Consider the following 22,032-nt stretch of genomic DNA (forward strand, 5'->3'; position numbering starts at 1 on the left):
GGGTAACACCTATAACTCTGACACCCTGCGTGCCGAAGACAACACCTCCAGAAATACCATCTTTGCTGTAAGATCTTTGATCAAGGTTGCTTTCAATGGCTCGAAGGGTGACATAGTAACATAGTCACCCTTCGAGCATAAGATCTTACAGCAAAGATGGTATTTCTGGAGGTGTTGTCTTCAGCACGCAGGGTGTCAGAGTTATAGGTGTTACCCTGTTAGGTATCCATTTAATCTGTTTTTTTGGAGGTGGGCATATCTGTTCACATGGTGCTATCCGTTCTGCTGGAGTTTTACTTTAATCAGACATTGCTTTCTCCTTCCTTGTCTGTAGGACCCTTCTTCAGTATCTTCAGTCCAACAATGATTTTCAGCATTCTGCTCATCTTTTCATTCTGTTTTCAGGTCAGAATAGGGGTTCTACAATTTCCAAAGCTGCAGTGCCAAGGTGAATTAGGGAAGCTCTTAGCTCAGCATATCTTCTTTCAAGTAAACTGATTCCACTGGGTATACAAGCGCATTCAACTAGAGTGACGGCTTCTTGGGTGGTTGCAGTATTTCTCATTGGAGAAGATTTGTAGAGCAGAAATGTCTTTGTTGTATACATTTTCCAAGCATTACTGGATATATGTGGCAACCTATTCGGAAGTGACTTTTGGGCCTTTGTCCTATCGGGGGCATTGTCTGCTTGCTACATCCCACTAGTCTCTGAATTCATCTGCTGGCGCTAAGGAAGGAAAAATTATGTCTTACCTTTAGATGCAGGATAAGTCAACAATATTCAGGGAAAAAGGTATAAAAAAAATCTCAATTATAAAAGTGAAAAAATAGGAAGTGAAAAAGTGTAATCAAAAAACACTTCCCTGGATATGCAATAGTAATGATTTGACAATGCTATACATATGTAAAGATCAGCTCAGAGATATGGAGGGGCTTTTACAGAAAGCAAAACCCCCTTATACCACCTCACCACCCAATCATTGCTGTATCTTCTATACTTTGAAGCATAAATAGTGCCAGTTCGTGCCAAATTAATATCAAATCAGTGTGAACAAATCAAAAAATTAAAGTAGCTTAACTTAAATCTTGGTTTCAACGTGCACACATTTCGTACTCCTGCTTCAGGAAACCAAACAGCTTAGAATTCAGCCGCACTCATCAGAATGTGCTGGGCGGCAATGGGTACTTTAAATCTTCAATGCAGCTTGAATGTTCAAAAAGACGCTCCCACAGGTTTAGATGCAGCAAATTATCCAGGGTCCCACCCTGATTGTAGTTTGAGATGAGTTTGTTGGAGGTTGTGGATTTCTACATTGTCAGTATTTTATATATTATTGTAGTACTTCATCTTTAGTTTTCCACATTTGGAAAGTCAGTTTTTGGAAAAAGTTTCCATCCTACATTTTCCTACTACTTTCTAAGGAGCAATACTGAATGACCAGGAGGCTTTACATTCTATAAGAGAGTTCGTCAACACTCTGCCTACAACTGCTGATAGATGGACATAACTTACTAGTTTGGATTCATCTACTGCATCTAAAGCAGGGGTAGGAAACTCTGGTCCTCGAAAGCCGTATTCCAGTCGGGTTTTCAGGATTTCCCCAATGAATATGCATGATATCTATTTGCATGCACTGCTTTCAATGTATATTCATGGGGGAAATCCTGAAAACCCGACTGGAATACAGCTCTCGACCGGAGTTCCCTACCCCTGGTCTAAAGGAAAGAAAATTATCAGGTGAGACATAATCTTTCCTTTCAGCTGTGAAAAAAAGTAGAGGAAGAAAAGCAAAAAATCCATAGTGCTTTTTCTTCTGGTAGTAGTAGAGTCAAGATCAGCATCTGTAATGGGAAAGGTAATGCCAGTGAAGCAATATTCAAGAAGCACAGTGGAATTATAGACCTTCTACGCCACCTAAAAGATCAAGTCTGCTAGTTGTGAATGACTTGTGGACTCTGCTGTTAGTGGTTTGGGGTCCTTTGCTTGGAGTTACCCTCTCCAGAACCATGCACACACACTCTGAAGGAAAAAAAAATGTGAACTGGTCTGCCTTTTTTCTGGAAGTCTTTCTTTCCCAGCAGTAGAGCTAACAGTGATTTCTCAGCTCCTGCTGAAGGTTTGTTTAATAAGGTGCTCCCTCTGTGGAGGAACCCTTTCATTACCAGATACTCTGGGATTAAATTATTTTTCTTTTAGTGTCTTCACCAGAATGGTCCAGAACATGCGAGTTATGTCTTTGTCCAGTAAATGGAGACAGAGAAGTAAAAATGTTCTCTGTTCCTTACCCCTGTAAAGATGCTGGATGGCATGATGTCATCGGTAGTTCTCTGTCTCTAGCAGATGGATCGTATAATACAGAGGAAAAAAACACAATCCCACGGGCAAACTAGAGGAACAAAAAGAAGTGGGGAAGGGACAGGTCAAACCACTGTGTCGACAAATACATTTATTTAAAATGTCAAATGGGACATTATAAAAAAATTTGATGAGACTTGGGGCCCATTAGCTAATTTTGTAAAAATCGATCATTAGTGTAAGCCTTTAATTTTTAAAGGAGTTTTGCACACCTCTGGAGAGGATAGGAAGGTGGAAGAAAAGTACTTATATTGTTATTTGAAGGATATAAGTGTTGTCTCATTGTACCAAATGTTTGTATATTCTATTGCACTTTGTATTTGTTTTCAAAATGAATAAAGAAATATAAATAAAATGTCAAATTTCAGTTAAAATTACACAAGTATATAAATAAAACATGTCAGGCGTGTAAAGTCATTTGTAATAAAACATACTGGACACCAACAAGGTCTGTGTTTTGGCCACAGACCTTCCTCAGTGGTGTAAAAAGTAGCCTAAAAGAACAGAACAACAAAATAAAATTAAGGCTATATACAAATGTAAAATGTACCAGAGGTTAAACCTGTAAGCAGCTCAAATTTCTTAGCTGCCAAATTTCAGGCCATTCCTCAAGCTTTACTAGTTTCTTCCTCATGTTATCCACACCATCAGAGGTATCTATTCTGCTCAGATTTTTGTATCATCCATGAGTGAAATGGTGTGGTGGCCATGTTAGTCCACTCTTCAAGATAATATGTAGAAATAAAAACATTTAAAAAATACCTTTTTTATTGGAATACATGTAGTTTGATTAGCTTTCAAAGGTACTTATTCCTTAGATCAGAAATAAGCAAATGTTGGCAAAATCAGTATATATAAGGGTAACATGAAATCATTTAGTTTTTAGTTGGAGACAAAGAGTTGACAAAGCAATTTGGATTTTGTTGTAGTGGGAAAGAAAGTCAAGAGAGTTATTGGAGAAGGGTCTTCTGGAAGTAGCTGAAAAGTGACTCTTTTGGTGGGTCTCCTGCATTTCAGTCACTTGGATATCAATCTTTACATAGAGAGCTACTCCTCCACCTTTTTGATCATCTTTATTTTTCCTAAAAAGATTATATCCCAATATGTTTGCGGATGGGAGTCACTGAACCATGTCTGTGATAGCAACAATATCAAGGTCTTCCTCTAACATCAGGGCTTGCAGATCATGAACTTTGTTGCTTAGACTGCGAGCAAGTGTGGTCATTGCTTTCCAGCTATCTTTCAGCGACTCATTTTTTGTATAGGTTTATGTTTGGTTTCACTTCCTGTTACATTGCTAAGAGTTACTAATATTGTTTACGTTGCTATCTTCACTACCATAACATCTTGTCCTTTGCTGGAGTTGTCCTCCATAATTGTATTTCTTCCATACGCCGTTCTCACCTTCTAGTTTAAATGCCTATAAACACATTGTTTAAATTTCTCAGCAAGGATCATTACAATATGGTTTCTTGTCTTTCCATGTATTTCCCTATCCACCTATGTTCTAAAGCCGCCTTCTCACCAGGCTTTGAGCCACCTATTGAAGTCCTCTGTTTTTTTACTCTTTGTTCTCCTTTTCCATATGCAGGCAGTAGTTCTGAAAAAGCTATAGTCTTTACAAAAGGTTTCAAGCCCTCACCAATCTCCTGAAAAGCTTTTTGCACTGCCAGTGTGGAGTTGTTGCCCAGGTTGTTTGTTCCCAAATGGATAACATCGGTGTTAGAATCCTTAGTTTCTTCCTTAATTATAGTCAGTGTTTGCCTGGAACTCCTGGTAGCTGAGGATTCTGAAAGGCATTTCACTATTTTGGTCTCCGTGTCCTGTGTTCCAAAGATAATGCCTCTGATGGTGGACACCTTCGAGCTGTGGTGCTGGAGAAGACTTCTATGAATCCATGGACAGCTAGGATCACCAATAAAGATGTTCTTGTTCATATAAACCCAAAGTTGTGCTTAGAAGGTAAGATTATCAGATGACCTATTTTGGACATGTGATGAGAGTGAATTCACTAGAAAAAGAGGTGCTACATGGAATGGTCAGTGCTACAAGGAAGCAGTGGAGACCAAAGGGCCATTGGCTGGATACCATCAAGACTGATATGAGAATGAACATCAAGCAATTGAAAGAAGCCGTGGAAAACGGAAGCATGGCGATGACTGGCCTACAGAGTATCCAAGGGTTGGACATGACTAAATGTATAGTAAGAGTAGCTCCATTTTGTGTGATGACTGAATGCAGCTTTTCTTTCATGTTGGACTTTAATCAATTCACTTGCACAGCACACAAGGTAACTTTATGTCAGCTAAATAAATTACATCAAAAACCTACTCTTAAGTTATTTTGTCAGAGTAGGTTTTTGATGGACTTTAATCAATTCCATTTTATTTTTATTCCTATTTTTTTTTTTTTTGTGAAATAGTTTAGTACTGTATTTCTTTTGCATTATTTGTGGATGCTGGAACTTGCAATGAAGTGAGATTCCCTTACTGATTTCAGAAAATATATCTTTAACACTTATTGGTCAGAGGTTATTAGGCCCATGAGAGTGGAGGTTTAGTATCATTACACTGTGCAACGGAGGTTTTGGGGCATGAATTGTAGTGGGTGTTCTATAGTGATTTGGGATCGCTGACTTCAAAACTGGCCTTAATTTTTTGATATAACCCTCTGATTTTTGGCAGAGGAGCATTATAATGCAAAAATTAAAATTTTTGCTATATTTTCTAATGCTTGAAGTAAATGTTATAACAATCTCTGAAATATTAAAACAGTTTGCCTCAAATTAGATTTTTAAGCTAAAGTGAGAAAAGTGCATTGATAGCATTGAAGAATGTAATCGAGAATTTTCTGGGGAATAGGAAGGAACCAGACTATGTCCAAATGGTGGAGATGATGCTTAAAGCATTCTGTGATCTCAAATGCAACATGTCACTAAAAATTCATTTTATACACTCGTATCTGGATATTTTTCCCCCAATAATCTTGGTAGTGTTAGGCATGAATATGGGGAAAGGTTTCACCAGGACATTGCTATCTATGGCCTCCACTATTCACATTATGGTATTTTCCAGAGGATTACATGTATATTCATTTTATTATATGTGTATTTTATTATGTATTTGCTTTTACTTTGTCTTCATTTTAATATTGTGTATATAAATCATTTAGTCTTAAACGGTATATAAATTTTTTAAAATAAATAAATAAATGCTATCAGGGCAGATGGAATTCATCAGTGCTGGCTGGCTATTGTTGGACATTAACTAGAGATGCTCCTAATCTCGTTTATAAACACACTTCAACAGCAAAACGATTCTAGAAATATTTAGTTCAATATGTTTTATTAATTTTCAAGAGAAAAAACAGGACACTCAAGGTTACATAGTGTACAACAATATTTATGAATACCAATACTCTCCCAAACTTCACTATATACTTGAGCTCCCACCCCCTACCCGCTCCCACTCCCAAAACAGCAAGAGACACAGAAGCAAAAATTCTAGAAAATATTTATAGGAGTTCTTAAATCGGTTCACAGTTATATGCGCACAGGACAAAGCTGCGCCAACATTTGAGCCCAGACAATTGGGCGCAGGACTCCAGCGCGCCACCGGAAAAGTTAATTTTAAAGAGTTCCGATGGAGGGTGAGGGGAGAACTCCCCCAGTTTACTTAATAGTGTTCGCAATGCCATGGGGGGGGGGGGGGTTGGGGGTTGGAACCCCCATTATAGAGGAAATTAACTTTTTCCCAATATTTTAGGAAAAAGTTAAGTTTTCTGTATAATTTCATACCTCTTGGACTTAGAATAAAAATAAATCAACAGTTGATTTCTGAAAGACCATTTTGTTGTTTGATCTGTAATATGAATCAAGTAATTGATATAGAGGAGCCATTCCATGAATGATCTTATTAGACAGCACTTCTTAAATATAATTCTGGCCTCTGGTATATCAAGTACCAAATAATCTTGAAACTATTGTGATTTAATATAAGGACACCCTATAAATTTAGTAAGAGAATAGACTAACTGAATGGCCTTATTTTGGATTGTTTGCAACTTCTTTTGGATTGATTTTGATCAACCCAAAATGTGTGATGTGGTAATCCAGCTTTGATAACATAAGTACCTGAACTACAAAATTAAACCTATAAAAATAAATAAATTAAAAATCCCATCTAAACGTAATAGGGCAGAGTACGGTACTGGGGTTCAAGAAAGGATTGGACAATTTCCTGCTGGAAAAGGGGATAGAGGGGTATAGATAGAGGATTACTGCACAGATCCTGGACCTGTTGGGCCGCCGTGTGAGCAGACTGCCGGGCACGATGGACCTCAGGTCTGACCCAGCAGAGGCATTGCTTATGTTCTTATGAAAAGTTTATAAATATGCCTTCCTCCCTACGTCAACCTTACTTTTTTTTCAGGGGGGGGGGGAAGGAGGGTTGGGGGGCATGCAGTTTCCTGCTGCTCCTCTGGATTTCCAGCTTCAATTGATTGAAACCCATCTTTATAACGACCATTTTCTCAGTAGCAGCTCCTCTCTCTGGAAAGCTCTTCCATCATACCTCTGTCATGAATCTTCATTAATTAAATCCAATCTCAAAACATTTCTATTTAATGATGTCTATGATATGATATATTGAAGCAGGGGGAAAAAATAAGCCAAACAAAAATAAATAAATAAAATATTTAATCTCAACTTGATCCAAGATCTATTTATATCATTCCCTTACCCTTTTCCCTTTTGTGACTTTCCATTACTTTCTTTCCTATCAAGATATTGTAGTTCTTCCCATCCCTATTACTCTCTTGCCCTAATGTATTTTTATGTCCACTATTATTATGAATCTCTCCTTAATATATAACTCTTCTGTTTTCCCCATTTTATTGTACACTGCTCAGTTTTACAATGAGTGGTATAGCAAAACCTAAATAAACTTGAAACGTGTGTGTTATGCACAAGCAGTTAAGCTAGTGTTTCCCCAACCCTAGAACTAACATTTTGATATCCCCCCCCTCCCAACTCAGCCCAGCAATTGGTGGTGTTTCTTGGCCAGAAGATACAACCACAGCACCCCCAGGACCCTAAATCAAGCCTTTAGAAATTACTATTGAGTGATGGTTGGAACTCCTTACAGTGCCTCTGCAGGATCCCTTGCCAACCCAAAGAATTAAGGTCTTACTCATGGCAGTATGAAAAACTTGTTACTAAGATAACTAACCTTGCTCGACTTTTATTCCTTCAGCCATACCAACATTTTTATTAAGCTTGAAATTTTTTCTCACTACACTTGTCTGAATCAAGTGTACAATAAGAAGGATGTGGGAATGAAGAAAAAAAAATTAAAGTAATAATTAGTTATCTGTAATTTTAAAAGAAAGCTTCAATAAGTTAGTAGACTAAATCTGATTGTTCAAAAAAGTGTATATATGCAGGAACATAATATTTTGAGAAGTCTCAGACTCGCAGTCTTACTTAGATTAAGTTTCAGGCAGGATAATTGACTACAGTTACCATTTATAGTGCAAGCAGGTGCTTATTGTTAACCAAGAATCTCAAATGTTCAAATCATAATACCAAGATTTTATTCTCAAACTGATCCTTCACCCTATGCCCAATACCTAAAATGATAGGGTAAATGCAAGCTGGAATTCATTTTTGTTACTGAACAGTATAATTTTTAATACAAAATTCCCAACATATTGTTTCAGATTTTATTATAAAGGTTTAAAAGTCACACAAAAGTTATAAAGTCAATCATGCTCTGCATCCAAATCCCAATGACGTGTGTACACACACACACACACCAAACACAAAACCTATATATACATAGCAGATAGTTAAAATTAGAAAAACAGATCATCATGGTTGAAGTCTGACATAACAAATGTCTAAAGTGATCTTCAGGGGCTTACAGACCAGAGTAGTGTCTCATAATATATTTGCTAATGGACTTTAGAATGCACACATGAACACAAACTGCAGTGCAGACTCTCTTCATCTGTCCTGCAGTGTAATCTTTCCACAGCACAGGTATTATGGAGTATAGTTTGGTAGTCCACGCCGCTTCATTTTATATCAGGTGGTTTGGGGCCTTTAAGCTTTTCTCATGGTGTACACAGAATACCAGGCTTATGGTTTTCATGATCATTCTTCCTTTTGTGGGGGAATTGGAAACAGCAGACTGCCCACACCTGCTCCTATGCATTGCAAGTTCTGAAGATACATTAGAAAATGGATTGTGCTAATTTTTATTTTTTTTTTTCAATCACTTGCAGGTAGGTCTTCGGTGTATTAGGAAGGTACAATTCTGTTCTTTCTATGACCCAAACTGCCAATGTAAATTACTGAATTTAAACATATTCTATTTCCAATTGCTATTTTTTGAAGATTTTAAGAGATGTTGCTTATTAATGTGGAGGGAATTAAGATGGGCTGTTGTAGGAACTTATCATTTATGTCCATTTCTGTGATGAAGTAATTTCTCTACATTAGAACTTAATGTACCTTCAATAAGCTGTAATGGATTATCAATAGTTTTGTCATTATTACACCTATGATCTAACAATTCTTAGGGTTGAAAATAAATGGAAAAGCTTAGCATTTCTTTACAACTCTACATTGTCAAAAGTTTGAGTAGACCACTGCAAAGTTCAGTGATAGTTCTTTTTAAAGAGATATTTTGTTGGCTAGTGACATTTTTGCAGGCTAGAAAAACTTTGTTTTCTTAGTTTTCATATATTTAAAACATGTCACAAGCAAGTTCTAACATAGTTTAACACCGAGATTGTATGAAACAAGAATTTTTCTGAAATCTGCCGTATTCAGATTATGAATGAGATCAGTATTAATGTGACAAATCTAACAAAGATAATGACCATTAGGCCACTTTAATCAACATTATTATAGTATCCATAAAACAAAAAGCATATGCACCTGCCCAAAACAAAGCTAAGATAGATGCAAAGATTTTATACCACTGAACTATAAATCATTTTTATTAAGTCATACCGTATCCTTTCAACAAACCATTATTTAACTCTAAGCAGTCTTGTTCTATTACACAACACACACATCTTACATTTCTATTTTGCAGAATACAAGAACAGCAGTCTATTGCTTGAATGGCAAAATTATGGCCAAAATATTCCATCTTTGTTTCACTGATCTCCAAAGGATAATTTTCAGGACAGAAAGTCATGCTTTACTGAAAATCTTGTGTATAAATCTGTTCATACTCAAAACACAGTACATACATTATTCTTACTTTCCTAACAGCTTAATTAACCAATTTCACTTTTTTAATTATAAAAAGTAAACCAACCGGCAAACCTAATTTTATTACAGTTAAAAAAAACAAAATGCACTGTCTTTTCAAATCTTGATGTTCAAAATCAAACATTGATAGTTTTGCTTCTCATCTAAAATGGTCCAGTCTGCTGAACCATTTCATAATTTAAAGAAGGAAAAGATTAATCAGCTGAACTTCTACCAAAATGAAACAATGTAAAATATATCTGAAGCCCAAAGAAATGACTGCTGTCCTTTTCTTTCTGACAACGTTTGGTAGGCATCACTCATATCCAGTATTTTTATTTTCACAGTAAGCTGTTCCAATAGTAATTACTGCTTTTATTTTAAGCAATGATTACATTTTTGAAAGGTCAGCTGAGGAAAAGGAGGCATGTATACCAAAAAGTGTCACCATCTTTAGTAGCAATGGGAGAATGTCAAATTCCCCCTCCTCCCATCTTCTGTGTAGAGAGATCCACAGTAGGATTGTTCTAAGATCACCTAAGCCCTCTCTTACAAGACAAGAGGAAATAACAGTAGATCCAGCACACATGGAGCATTGTAGATTAGGTCAATGGTGTTTGCATCGGAGCTGATGTGAAGAATCATCTTCAGCTGTATTTTTTCCCTCATCTCTCCCACCAGTCTTTTTATTGACTAGAGAAATTGGAGGAAAGTACAGGCTCTTGGTACAATATTTAAGATGCAGCTATTTTGCTTGCTTCTCGCACACCGCTGAGGTACGCTCCTGTGACAGTCTGTGGAAAATGTCTGTTGGTAGCCTGCAACAGTAAAGAAATCATTCTTACCAATTCTGAGATTATATTCAGTATGTATTTGTTCCAATAAACCTTTTCAAGAGACATCAATAAAAGGAAATGGCTGCCAAAAATTATATTTTATGTATGCATTATCTTTATCCAACCATCATAACAAATCTTCACGAAGCACATAAAATGGGTTCATAGTCAAAAGCGCGCGCCGACAAAGGCGTGCCGAGACAACTGAGCGCAAGGTGGAAGCCCGCACCGAAGAAAAAGTGTTTTAAGGGGCTCCGACGGGGGGTGTTGGTGGGGAACCTCCCCACTTTACTGAATACAGATCGCGCCGGCGTTGTGAGGGGTTTGTGGGGTTGTAACCCCCCTCATTATACTGGAAACTTAACTTTTTCCCTGTTTTTTAGGGAAAAAGTGAAGTTTTCAGTATAATGTGATTATTGGGACGACTGTTATTAATGAGGGTATAGATGGGGGAGGAAGGTGGAGGTAGGCTGAAGTTGAGGGTGGAGTTAAGAAGTAGGGGTTAGGATGGGAAAGAGGTTCATCTTCAAATGTTGCTGCTCCTTGGGTTTTGGATCAGGTACTAGGGACCTGGCTTGCCCACCGTGAGAACAGGCTACTGGGCTAGATGGACCATTGGTCTGACTCAGTAAGGCTATTCTTATGTTCTTAGGATGAAGAGAGTTCATCTTCAAAGGAATTTGTCTTTTTTTGTATTGTTAATGTGAGCAGTGCTTGATTATTGGCTATATGACATTTAGATTGTATGAGTATACCTTTATTGAATGATAAATATATATTTACTATAAAAATACCATGCAATTAAGCGACTTGTTAAAAATTGCCCAAAGATGCAAGAATCTGGACAACATGTATATGTGCCCCTTAATGGAATTAAGAAAATAACAGTGTATCAAGAAGGAAAAATCTTACCTCACCAGCAAAAAATATTTTCTCATGTACATCCTCAGCAATAATGTCATATGCCTCACCACTTCCTCCAGTCTTGACAAAACTATAAGCCATTTGGATCCAAGGGTCTCTGCTCCACTGAGTAACAAAATATTTTAATGGGTCTGGAACTTCCTATGGCATTGAAGAAATATATTATACATTAATTATAAAAGTCTACAAAAGGCATAAAGTATAAGTCTAAATTTTATTGGACCTTAGTAAAGCTGTTATTTCTCATGTACATGTCAACAGAATGTACAGATATCTGTAAATTGGAAGAAAAATTATATTTAGAAGAGCTTAATCAAAATATGATTGATGTTTTATATAAGCTCTGTATAAAAGATTTGCTAGTTGAGGTAAAAGGGATGATTGAATCTGGGGATTGCGTTATATTTCCCTGTACTCTTTGGCTTTGTTATTCTAAATAGGTGAATTTTTTTTTTTTTTAATGTTTGAGACTTGGTACAAAAACATAGGGAAAGACTGAGGAAACTAATCAGTCAAATAAAGCAGCTTACATCTGAATTATGGAGAAAATGAAAGCAAAATCTAAAGGAAACAAAGCAGTTAGTACTTCACACCAAGATCCCACAGACAACCATTTGGTGGCTGAGCCAATGTCAGTGGAGACTATTGTCATGCTCTCCTCAAGAATGACTAGCTCACCCAAAAGAACCCCACCCCCCTATGCTAAGCACTTCTTTGATTCACAATCCTTCTCCATAAATGGCAGTAGCTGCAAATGAGCTTGAAAGAGTAGAACATCAGCCCCCTATAATCAGAGGAGGAAAAGAGATGCCACTCCCCAAGCCCATAGTTTCTTCTGTTTTGAAAGAGCTTGGGCTAGAATTTAACACGGTTCAGGATGTTATCTGGAAAGATATATGAGTGATGGTTGCTAAGACTGAATCTGTGATTAAAGGAACAGTTATTCAGCTGTGCAATTTTGCAAGAGACTGCTGCTAAATTGGAGGAGGTAGACAATAAACTTTCTTTATTTGATAAGAAGCTACAAACATAGTAGAGCCTAAGGCTTTCATGTTACAAGCAATGAGTCTGTGATTAAGAAGAGTTTCTGGTTTTAAATTGAGAAACATTAGAATTTGCTAAAATCCAGGGGCTTTACATTTAAAAAAATTTCCCCAGACAAGACTGTTTTATCCTGATATTTTGTTAAGATTTTTTTTTTTTTTAATCTTTATTAAGTTTTCAAAAAGGGCAAAACAATATACATATATATATTAATAATCATATTAAGCACTTATAATCAATCAATAGCAATACAGAAAAAAGAAACCGCCTCTCCCATCCAACACTATCCATCAGGGAATAAAACCAAACAAAAGAGATATCCCCCCCTCACCCTCCCCTGGATGTGTGTGTGCTAAACAACAGAAAAAAAGATAAGACAACTATAACAAAGCCACAAAAGACGTCAAAGAACCCCAAACAAATTTAAATAACTTATTATGCCCCATCATGTTAGCGTTCATCTTCTCATACTTATAACATAAGCATAAATTCGCCCACCAAAGAGCAAAATTAAGGCGATCCCAATTTTTCCAATTGCGAGTAACCATTTTTATGGCTATCCCGGTCATAATAAAGAAAAGCCGACATTTATATCAGTCCAATGGGGGTTTAAGATGCAATATCATCTCACATATGACATCATATGTCAATGGAATCGATGACTCCAGTATGGTATTAATTTGTCCCCATATAGATCTCCAGAAGTTAAGTATCAAAGGACAATAGAACAACAAATGATCCAGTGTCCCTATGTCTAGATGACAGTGCCAGCATCTATTAGATTTAGAACTATCTAATTTCTGCAAACGAACAGGAGTCCAGAAACTTCTATGTAACAAAAAAAACATGTTTGTCCCATAGATGCTGACGCTGTACATCTCATCCTCCAAGTCCAAATCCATGGCCACTGAGAAGCAGAAATCTGCTGCTTAATCTCAATGCTCCAAATGTCCAAAGGAAAGGGAATGGATTAAATAATCCTTTTGCACAATGCACGTTTAACGGAAGAATCTACGATTTGGTCCAATTTATTTGTATCCAGAGAATTTACCAAACCTATCAATCAATTCCAGTAAATGCGGAATGGTGGATTCAGGATTCTTCAAATGAAGCAATATATCATCTGCATAAGCAGAGATCTTATATTCCCGACCTGCATAAGGAATCCTTTGCCTGCTGTATAGCCAACAACAAGAGTTCCAGAACAACATCAAAGAGCAAAGGAGACAAGGGACACCCTTGTCTAACTCCCCTCTTCAGACAGAAATGTCCTGAAAATGTATTATTAATATATAGCCTGGCTGAGGGGGAATTATACAAGGTTTGAATCATTTGAATAAATCTGGATCATATACCAAACCAATCCATTGCCTGATACATGAAAGTCCATGCCATATGATCAAAGGCCTTCTCCACATCCAAAGAGACAGAGAAAGCCGGATCATTCATTATTTTTGCAAGATTTAGCATATGAAATGCCAATCTGGTATTACTGGAAGAATGTCTTTGAGCAACAAAACCAGTTTGATGCATACCGATCATATAAGGGAGAGCCTTGGCTAATCTTAGAGCCAATAACTTAGCTAGGAGTTTGCCATCCACATTAATTAAAGAAATAGGCCTGTAGTTCGAACCAAAAGGGGATCTCTATTTGGCTTCGGCAAAACAATGGTTAAAAACTCTGCCATAGTACCTGAAATACAATCTTTAGTTAGTTGTGATTGGTATAAGTTTAGAAGATGAGATAAAAGAATAATTTGAAATGATTTGAAAAACTCCACCGTAAAACTATCACTACCTGGAGCGGATCCAGCTCTGAAGGACTTCAACGCTGTCTGGAGTTCCTTAAGCGATATAGGTGCCTCAAGATATCTCTTCATATGCTCAGGAATTTTTGGCCCTTTAATTAACTTTAAGAATTCTGACCCTTCAAGTTCTTTATCTGAATAAAGCTCAGAAGAATATAAATCTTTGTAAAATTCCAAAAATTATTTTAAAATATTTCCAATTTGAGTATGTTTTTTACCTTTTTCATCTGTAATGGTCACAATTTTAACTTTCCTCTTTTTTGCTTTAAGATAATTAACTAATAATCTTCCCGCTTTATTCGAGTTTCCATAATACAGAGCTTGCTGTGAAAACGAATCCTTCCTAGCCAATTGTGAGGAAATCTCAATCATATTTGATCCCATTTTGAGGCCAATCGTGACTCTAAAGCCAAAATAATTTGTTCCAAATTGGAAAATTCTAATTTTAATAATTTCTTAATATTGTCCAAATACGAAATTATTTGCCCTCTCATTTGTAGCTTTGAAAGCATCCCAAATAGTTTTTAAAGAGATTTCCTTCCGAGGTATTGAGTTGAAAATACTCTTGCATTTTTATTTGAATTTCCTCGAGAAAGTTTGACTCTGCAAGCAATGTATTATTAAATCTCCAAACAGGTCAATTAGAATCTTTTTCAGTAAATTGAAACTTTATCCAAATTCCAGCATAATCTGACAAAAGGATCAGGTCTATATACTTCAATCCACAGGCTTGCACCCGATTATCTAGGCCCATTGATTTCATCTGCTTACTAGGCTGCTTGTCTAATAATGGATCCATGACAGCACTGAAGTCTCCGCCAATGATTAAATTAGATGTAGCCAATGACAAGATTGTTTGTTGGAGTTTTTTAAAGAACTCGGCCTGATTTGAATTAGGGGCAAAAATATTAAAACTCGTCAGGGTATCTTTACCTGAAGTCATATCCACGTGAAGCCATCTACCCAAAGGATCAGTTTGGACATTACCAAATACAGCAGAACATTTTTTATTTACCAGGATAGCCACACCAGCCTTTTTTGCCACCGCAGGAGCACAAAAACAATATCTGACCCATCCCCCAACCAATTTGGCAGCCTCAATATGTGATAAGTGTGTTTCTTGTAAAAGACAAATATCCACCTCCTGTTGTTTTAAAAAATTAAGTATTTTTTCCTTTTAATAGGATTGTTAAGTCCATTAACGTTCAAAGAAAATATTTTTAAAGCCATTTAAAATAATTATACCATACTACCAGATATTATCTTGATTTCCCTTTGAACAGATAAATGAATAAAATTTCCCCACACATCCAGGAACCCAATCTAAACCTTCTCCCCCTCCCACTCCAATTACAGACCGGTGAGTCTTACATCCATAGTGTGCAAACTCATGGAAACACTGATCAAACAGGAACTTGACAAAATTCTAGACGAAGAAAGTTTACGTGATCCACATCAACACGGATTTACCAGGGGAAGGTCCTGCCAATCTAATCTGATTGACTTCTTTGATTGGGTGACCAGACATCTGGATGCCGGTGAGTCCCTTGACGTGATATATTTGGACTTCAGCAAAGCTTTTGATAGCGTCCCACACCGCAGGCTGTTGAACAAACTAAAATCAATGGGATTAGGGGATACATTCACTACATGGGTAAAGGATTGGCTAGATGGTAGGCTTCAAAGGGTGATGGTAAACGGTACCCCCTCCAAAACGTCAGCAGTGATGAGCGGAGTACCTCAGGGCTCCGTCTTAGGGCCGATTCTATTTAATTTATTCATAGGAGATTTAACCCAAGGACTTAGAGGAAAAGTATCACTGTTTGCCGACGATGCCAAACTATGCAACATAGTTGGCAAAAGCAGTGTGCCTGACTTTATGACGCAGGACCTAAGACAGCTCGAGCAGTGGTCATCAACTTGGCAGCTAGGCTTCAATGCTAAAAAATGTAAAATAATGCATCTAGGCAAAAAAAATCCACACAGAACTTACACACTAAATGGTGAAACCTTGTCCAGGACCACGATGGAACGTGATTTAGGAGTGATCATTAGCGACGATATGAAGGCTGCCAATCAAGTAGAGAAGGCTTCGTCCAAGGCAAGACAAATGATGGGCTGTATCCGTAGGGGTTTTGTCAGCAGAAAACCTGAAGTAATAATGCCACTGTACAGATCCATGGTGAGACCTCATCTCGAGTATTGTGTTCAATTCTGGAGACCACACTACCGAAAAGATGTGTTGAGAATTGAGTCGGTTCAGCGAATGGCTACCAGGATGGTTTTGGGGCTCAGGGATCTCACGTATGAAGAAAGGTTAAAAAAACTGCGGATGTACTCATTGGAGGAGCGAAGACAGAGAGGAGACATGATTGAAACCTTCAAGTATATTTCTGGGCGTATAGTGGTGAAAGATGATATCTTCAGTCTTACGGGGCCCTCGGTAACCAGAGGACATTCGCTGAAAATCAGAGGAGGGAAATTTCAGGGTGATGCTAGGAAGTACTTCTTCACCGAGAGGGTGGTCGATCATTGGAACGAGCTGCCTCAGCGGGTGATTGAGGCCAGCAGCGTGTTAGATTTCAAGAGGAAATGGGATATTCATGTGGGATCTCTAGGAGAGTAAGAATCAGGGAGAGGGTCACTGGTATGGGCAGACTCGATGGGCTATGGCCCTTTTCTGCCGTCAATTTCTATGTTTCTATGTTTCTATGTTTCTATCCCAATAAGTATGAAAACCTGGGAGCGTACATATATAGACCGGTAATGATAAACTCCCAACAGGTATTAAAATATCCTCCCATCAATCATTTAAACTAATATCATACATCTTAACTTGTTGAGTATAATTTTTTTTTTTTAAACAAATCCTTAAGAGGATTATATTAAAAATAATTGAGTAATACAGGTCAATAATAAACTAACAGAAACCCTCAGACCTACAATTACTAATAATAGAAACAATAAAATCAATATTATCATGATGATACCATATATTAAACTTAAGAAGAGAGAAAATAAAAATATTGGATATGTCACATAACTCATAAATATATATAGTTCATCATAAAAATATTATCATCCCTCAAAAAATGAATCTATAATAAAATAATCACATCTCATTATGATATCAAACATAAAGAATAAAATAGAATACATGGAACCACAAAAATATAGAAATTATTGAATGAAAAATTAATATTTGAAAATAAACAACACTGAAATATATAGAATTCCTCATAAAAATATCACTATCCCCCCAGAAAGGATATAAAATAAATTACCCAATCTCTTCCCTATGACAAGAAACTCTTATCAGAGCTACTTGAACAATCTAATTATAATAGATCATTGTTGTTATTACCAAACTACTCAAAAGAACTCATAGGAAACTCAGACACCACATGCATCAAACTTATTATATCCAATTACCCAACTCTAATTTCCCCATTACAAACCTTTATAATCTATAAAAATACTTCAAGACATTACCATTGTTTATAATAATAAATTAATAAACTCTATTATATAAACTCATTTCCTCATAAACTCTAGAAATGGAATATACAAAATTAATATAGTATAATGATGTTAAAAAATTAATTAACATAGTATAAACTTTCCAATAAATTATAAAAGTATCGATACTAGCAACTGAATTCAGCAAAGTCAACCATTAATACTTAAGGTTATGTTAATAAACCTCCCCAGTATAAAGAAAACTAATGATGGTGCCCAAAGAGCTCAAAGAAATGAAATATCATATGACATCAGCACTAAAATGGATTAATATAGTTGGAGTTTGTCAGGATTCTAAAGCTTGGACTTTTTGTCAGAAAAATGACTTATATAACAGCTGAGTTAAAAAATTTATAGCGTTCTACAAACAGTTGATATTTCAGCAAAGCTTTCAGCACGGCTCTCCAAGAAGGAATTCCTTTATGGCAGAGTCAGCGTACTCCATTCTTCTCGTTTTAATCCACTTGCCGATGCAATCATAGACCACCAATTAATCCATATGGTCCCAAAGCCTGTCAGGGTCCTAAAGTTTGGACTTGTTGTCAGGATATACAACCTTCATAACAGTGGAGTAAAACACTCACAGCATTCTACAATAATAATACTGCAGGAAACTTTCAACACGGCTCTTCAGGTAGAAGTTACTCATTACTCCAAACTCCTCGACTTAATCATTTTTTCCTCAGCGCCGGCAGCAGATGTCATCAGCAGTCTCAAAGCTTATCAGGTTCCTAAAATTTGGATTCATTTGTCAGAATAGACGCTCTTCATAGCATTCTTCACACATTTAATACTGGAGCAAGTTTTCAGCATGGCTCCCCATATCTCTTGATCTTATCCACTTACTGATAAGAATTCCTTCATATCAGTGGATCATCAGATTCAGCAGAACCAAATCAAACCCAATACGCACTGCAGGCTCACTATATAAATCTCAACATACTCACAAATTGAAATCAATTGCAATAATACTCCAAGGCACCATTTCAAATATGTAAGACAAAGAAGAAAAACTGGGAAAGATCATTTAATTAAGGACCATTAAGACATCGGCTCTCCAATTTGATTTATATACTCCTGGAGTTTGTCAGGATCCTCAAAGTTAGTTGTTTTATTAGCATAAGTAACCTCATGACAGCTAGATAGAGTAAACCATATTTGGCATCTAGCTATTTAAGCTGTGGCCACAGTGCAATAAATTTCTTCCTCAAATTGGCAGTTGCCCTCACAAAATCTGGCACAAACATTATTCTGGAGTCCTGACATTTTAAATTTCTATTTTCTTTTGCCAGTCTTAAAACCTCCATCACTTGCTGGAATCTTAACTTTCTAAATATTAACGGTCGTGGCCCTGTTTGACGGTTAGATCTTCTTGTTGGAATCCTATGGGCCCCTTCAAACTCCAGAGGATATTTCGTACTGAGAGGCAATATCTTTGGTAAAAATCCTTCCAAAAAAGCAATCGTATCACTCCCTTCAATCCCCTCAGGCAAACCCAAAATTCTCATGTTTTTTCTTCTCACCCTGTTATTACAATCTTCCAGTTCCCTTGAATTGTTTTGCGATCCGATGTATACTGAAGCATTTCCACTTCAGTAACTTCCACTCTCTTCTCCAGCTGATCCACCCTGAGATTAGCCAGTTGCATCTGTTTTATGATATTAATGACCTCTTCTTTTACCTCCTTCAGCTTTTCTGAGTTATCTAGTAACAATTCTCTTATACTGCGGAGTTCAGCCAGTAATTCAATATTCTCTGAGGGATTTGTAGGCAGAAGAATCTTTGAAGGGGTGGGCGGGTCAGGTTTTGTTCGCTCTCTTTGCATTACCCGCAGCTGTCATAAAAGCAGAATCAATCCTTGTTTGCCTGCCTGTAGCCATTATTAAACAGATCCACTCATTTCTGGGAGGAAGAGTTTGCTGAATAACTGATAATTAATACTAATGATGCCTGTTAGTAAGGAGCTCTACATTCACCCGTCCATTTCGATGTGCTGCCAAGCCAGCCCCCCCCCCCCCCCCCACGCAAGATATTTCAAGGAGGTTTTTTGTACTCTCTCTCTCAATTGGGTGATATTAAGTTTACTGATTATTATGTTTCTCATTGTACCCAGGTAGAGATGCAAGTGTGGGGACCTTTCACTCCTTCAAGGGGAAAGCCCTCATTTAACCATTTTCCTAACTACATTTTATTTTAAGAAAGATAAATTGAAGGTGTTAAAAGTTTTCTTGAAAAAAATGAATAGCGGAGGAAGGTACTTTTTTAAGGTATCTTGACAAGAGAAACAGTTTATTTTTTTAAGCCTATACAACTGGAAGGATTTCTTCTATGCAAGTCTACTAGTAATGAGGGGGGATTTGTTTGGAATTTGTAAAGATTTATACAACTTATATTGTTTGCCTCTATTTATAATGCTAGTTTCTTTTTTCTCTTGGTGCAGGTTATATCACCTTTTCATCAAATGTTTGTTTCCTTTCTGGGGGGTTTTCTTTTGTTTTATTGGATTGTAAGGATTAAACCCCTGCATGTAGATTTTACACAGAGATTCATAAATCTCTTGCAGAATTCAAAGGCTATGCCTGAAGCAGAGGTGAACTGCCTGTGGCTTGCTTGACTGAGGCAACTTGGACTAACATAACATCATAACTCTCTGCCCAGAGCATGCACTAAGAGCAAGACAACCCTCCAGCCACCAGGGTGCTAGGACTCTCTGAACACCTCCATCAAGGACCCGAGGTTCCTGGAATTGCCACTTGCGGTGACGTCAAGGAGGAATTTTTGGAGATACTCAGGTCAAGAGGTTGGAACAGGGGGTGGAGAGAACATCTCATCTCCAAAGATAAGCCCTCTCACCAAAGGGTATAAAGGAGGCACCCTTGGAGATCCTCGGTGTCTGATCCTAAAGGCTGTCTGATTCGCATGTCTAGTTCCCCAAGTCTGATCCATGAGCCTGATCCCAGAAGTCTAATGCTAGAAGCCTGAATCAGTGGACAGATCCAGGCTGCAACCATTCCAGTGTCCCTGTCTTGGCAGCCCAGTACCTCCCTGCTGGGCTCCTCTCAATTGGCTATATGCCGAGTTCCTCTTACTTGGCTGTGCTGGGCATCACTTCAGAGCTCCTTCCACCTGAAAGACCTCTGCTGCACTGACAGGTTATATTCAGCTCTGTTATACCTTGCGTAAAATGTTAGGAAGCAGAATTTAATAGCCTGTAGGGTAATTGTGTGTTTACTCTGAAGTGATTTATGCAACTGTGGGTTTTTATTGCATATTTCCTAAGCATCTTAGCTTGTTTAGTGCATAAGTCTCACATCTCAATTATATTGTTGAACCCCTTCAGCTGCCATTTGTTATAGGAACAGGGTTAGAACTTTAGATCTTTGGGGAAAATAAACAGTTCAAAGTCCTACATTATAATACCATTACACATATATTTTGTTCCCAGTACACTGTCAGAAGCCCCTGTGCACAACCTCTGCACTAATTACCTATAGAAATACACTTACAGGATTATGTTTAATTTCAAAATTCTCATTCACTTCACATAGCACTTTTTATTGTACAATATTTGCTGTTTTTGTTTTGTTACCCCTGAAGCTGCTTAAGGGCAAGATAAGGCACCGTGTTAGGTTACCACTTTGGATGCCAATAAAGGAGTTTTGAATAATCAGTGCATCTCACTGTTGTGGTCTCGTAAATTCCCTTTTGTCCTATTATCTTCCACTACTGAAGCTGGATTTGACTCGTTTGTCTTCACATGGATTCTATAATGTCTAGTCAAGAGCTAACAGCATATCTAAATATGTGCCAGGTTTACAGAATAAGCAAAAAAATTAAAAAAAATTATAGTACCATGTGAAAGAATTAACATAGGACCTGTAGAAAATCAGTTTTTATTTCAAAACATTCAATTCACACTATTACCTGCTCCTTGAACAGTTCTCGAAGTACTGTCATACATTCCTGTATAACTTGCTTTTCATTTAAATCCTTAATTAAAGTGACAGCATCTCCAGTAATTACTGACATCAAAATGGCCTGCTTAAACTAAAATAGAAGCAAAATATAAAAGATAAGATGACACTGTCATTTCACAAACTGTACATGTTTCATAATCTTTTTAAGGCCACTGTCTATCAGAAGGAACTCTGCTTAAAAGATCTGTGAAACCATTCCCCAGGAAGTGTCACACCACATCACATTTAAAGTACCATTTTTGTATTTTGATCCATAGGGAGAATAAACTAAAAGATTCACATAACAGAACAAAGGGTTCAAAGA

The 22,032-nt window shown here is 37.1% G+C and overlaps 1 protein-coding gene across 5 annotated transcripts in view; it reads right to left on the reverse strand.

Annotated features, from left to right (window-relative positions):
- Positions 1 to 8,063: 8,063 nt before the first annotated feature.
- The window catches only part of KDM1B (lysine demethylase 1B), a 122,463-nt gene continuing 108,494 nt past the window's right edge, over positions 8,064 to 22,032 (reverse strand). For 4 of the 5 annotated variants that reach the window (XM_033934580.1, XM_033934581.1, XM_033934579.1 and 1 more), the window contains 3 exons: positions 21,676 to 21,798; positions 11,369 to 11,521; positions 8,064 to 10,438 (listed from right to left, as the gene is read on the reverse strand). In XM_033934580.1, the coding sequence (XP_033790471.1) occupies positions 10,355 to 10,438; positions 11,369 to 11,521; positions 21,676 to 21,798 (360 nt within the window). In that variant the 3' untranslated portion in view covers positions 8,064 to 10,354. The remainder of the gene's footprint in view (positions 10,439 to 11,368; positions 11,522 to 21,675; positions 21,799 to 22,032) is intronic. The other variant, XM_033934582.1, reaches the window with a different exon arrangement.

Source organism: Geotrypetes seraphini, chromosome 2 (genome assembly GCF_902459505.1).
Source record: "Geotrypetes seraphini chromosome 2, aGeoSer1.1, whole genome shotgun sequence".
NCBI lineage: Eukaryota > Metazoa > Chordata > Amphibia > Gymnophiona > Dermophiidae > Geotrypetes > Geotrypetes seraphini.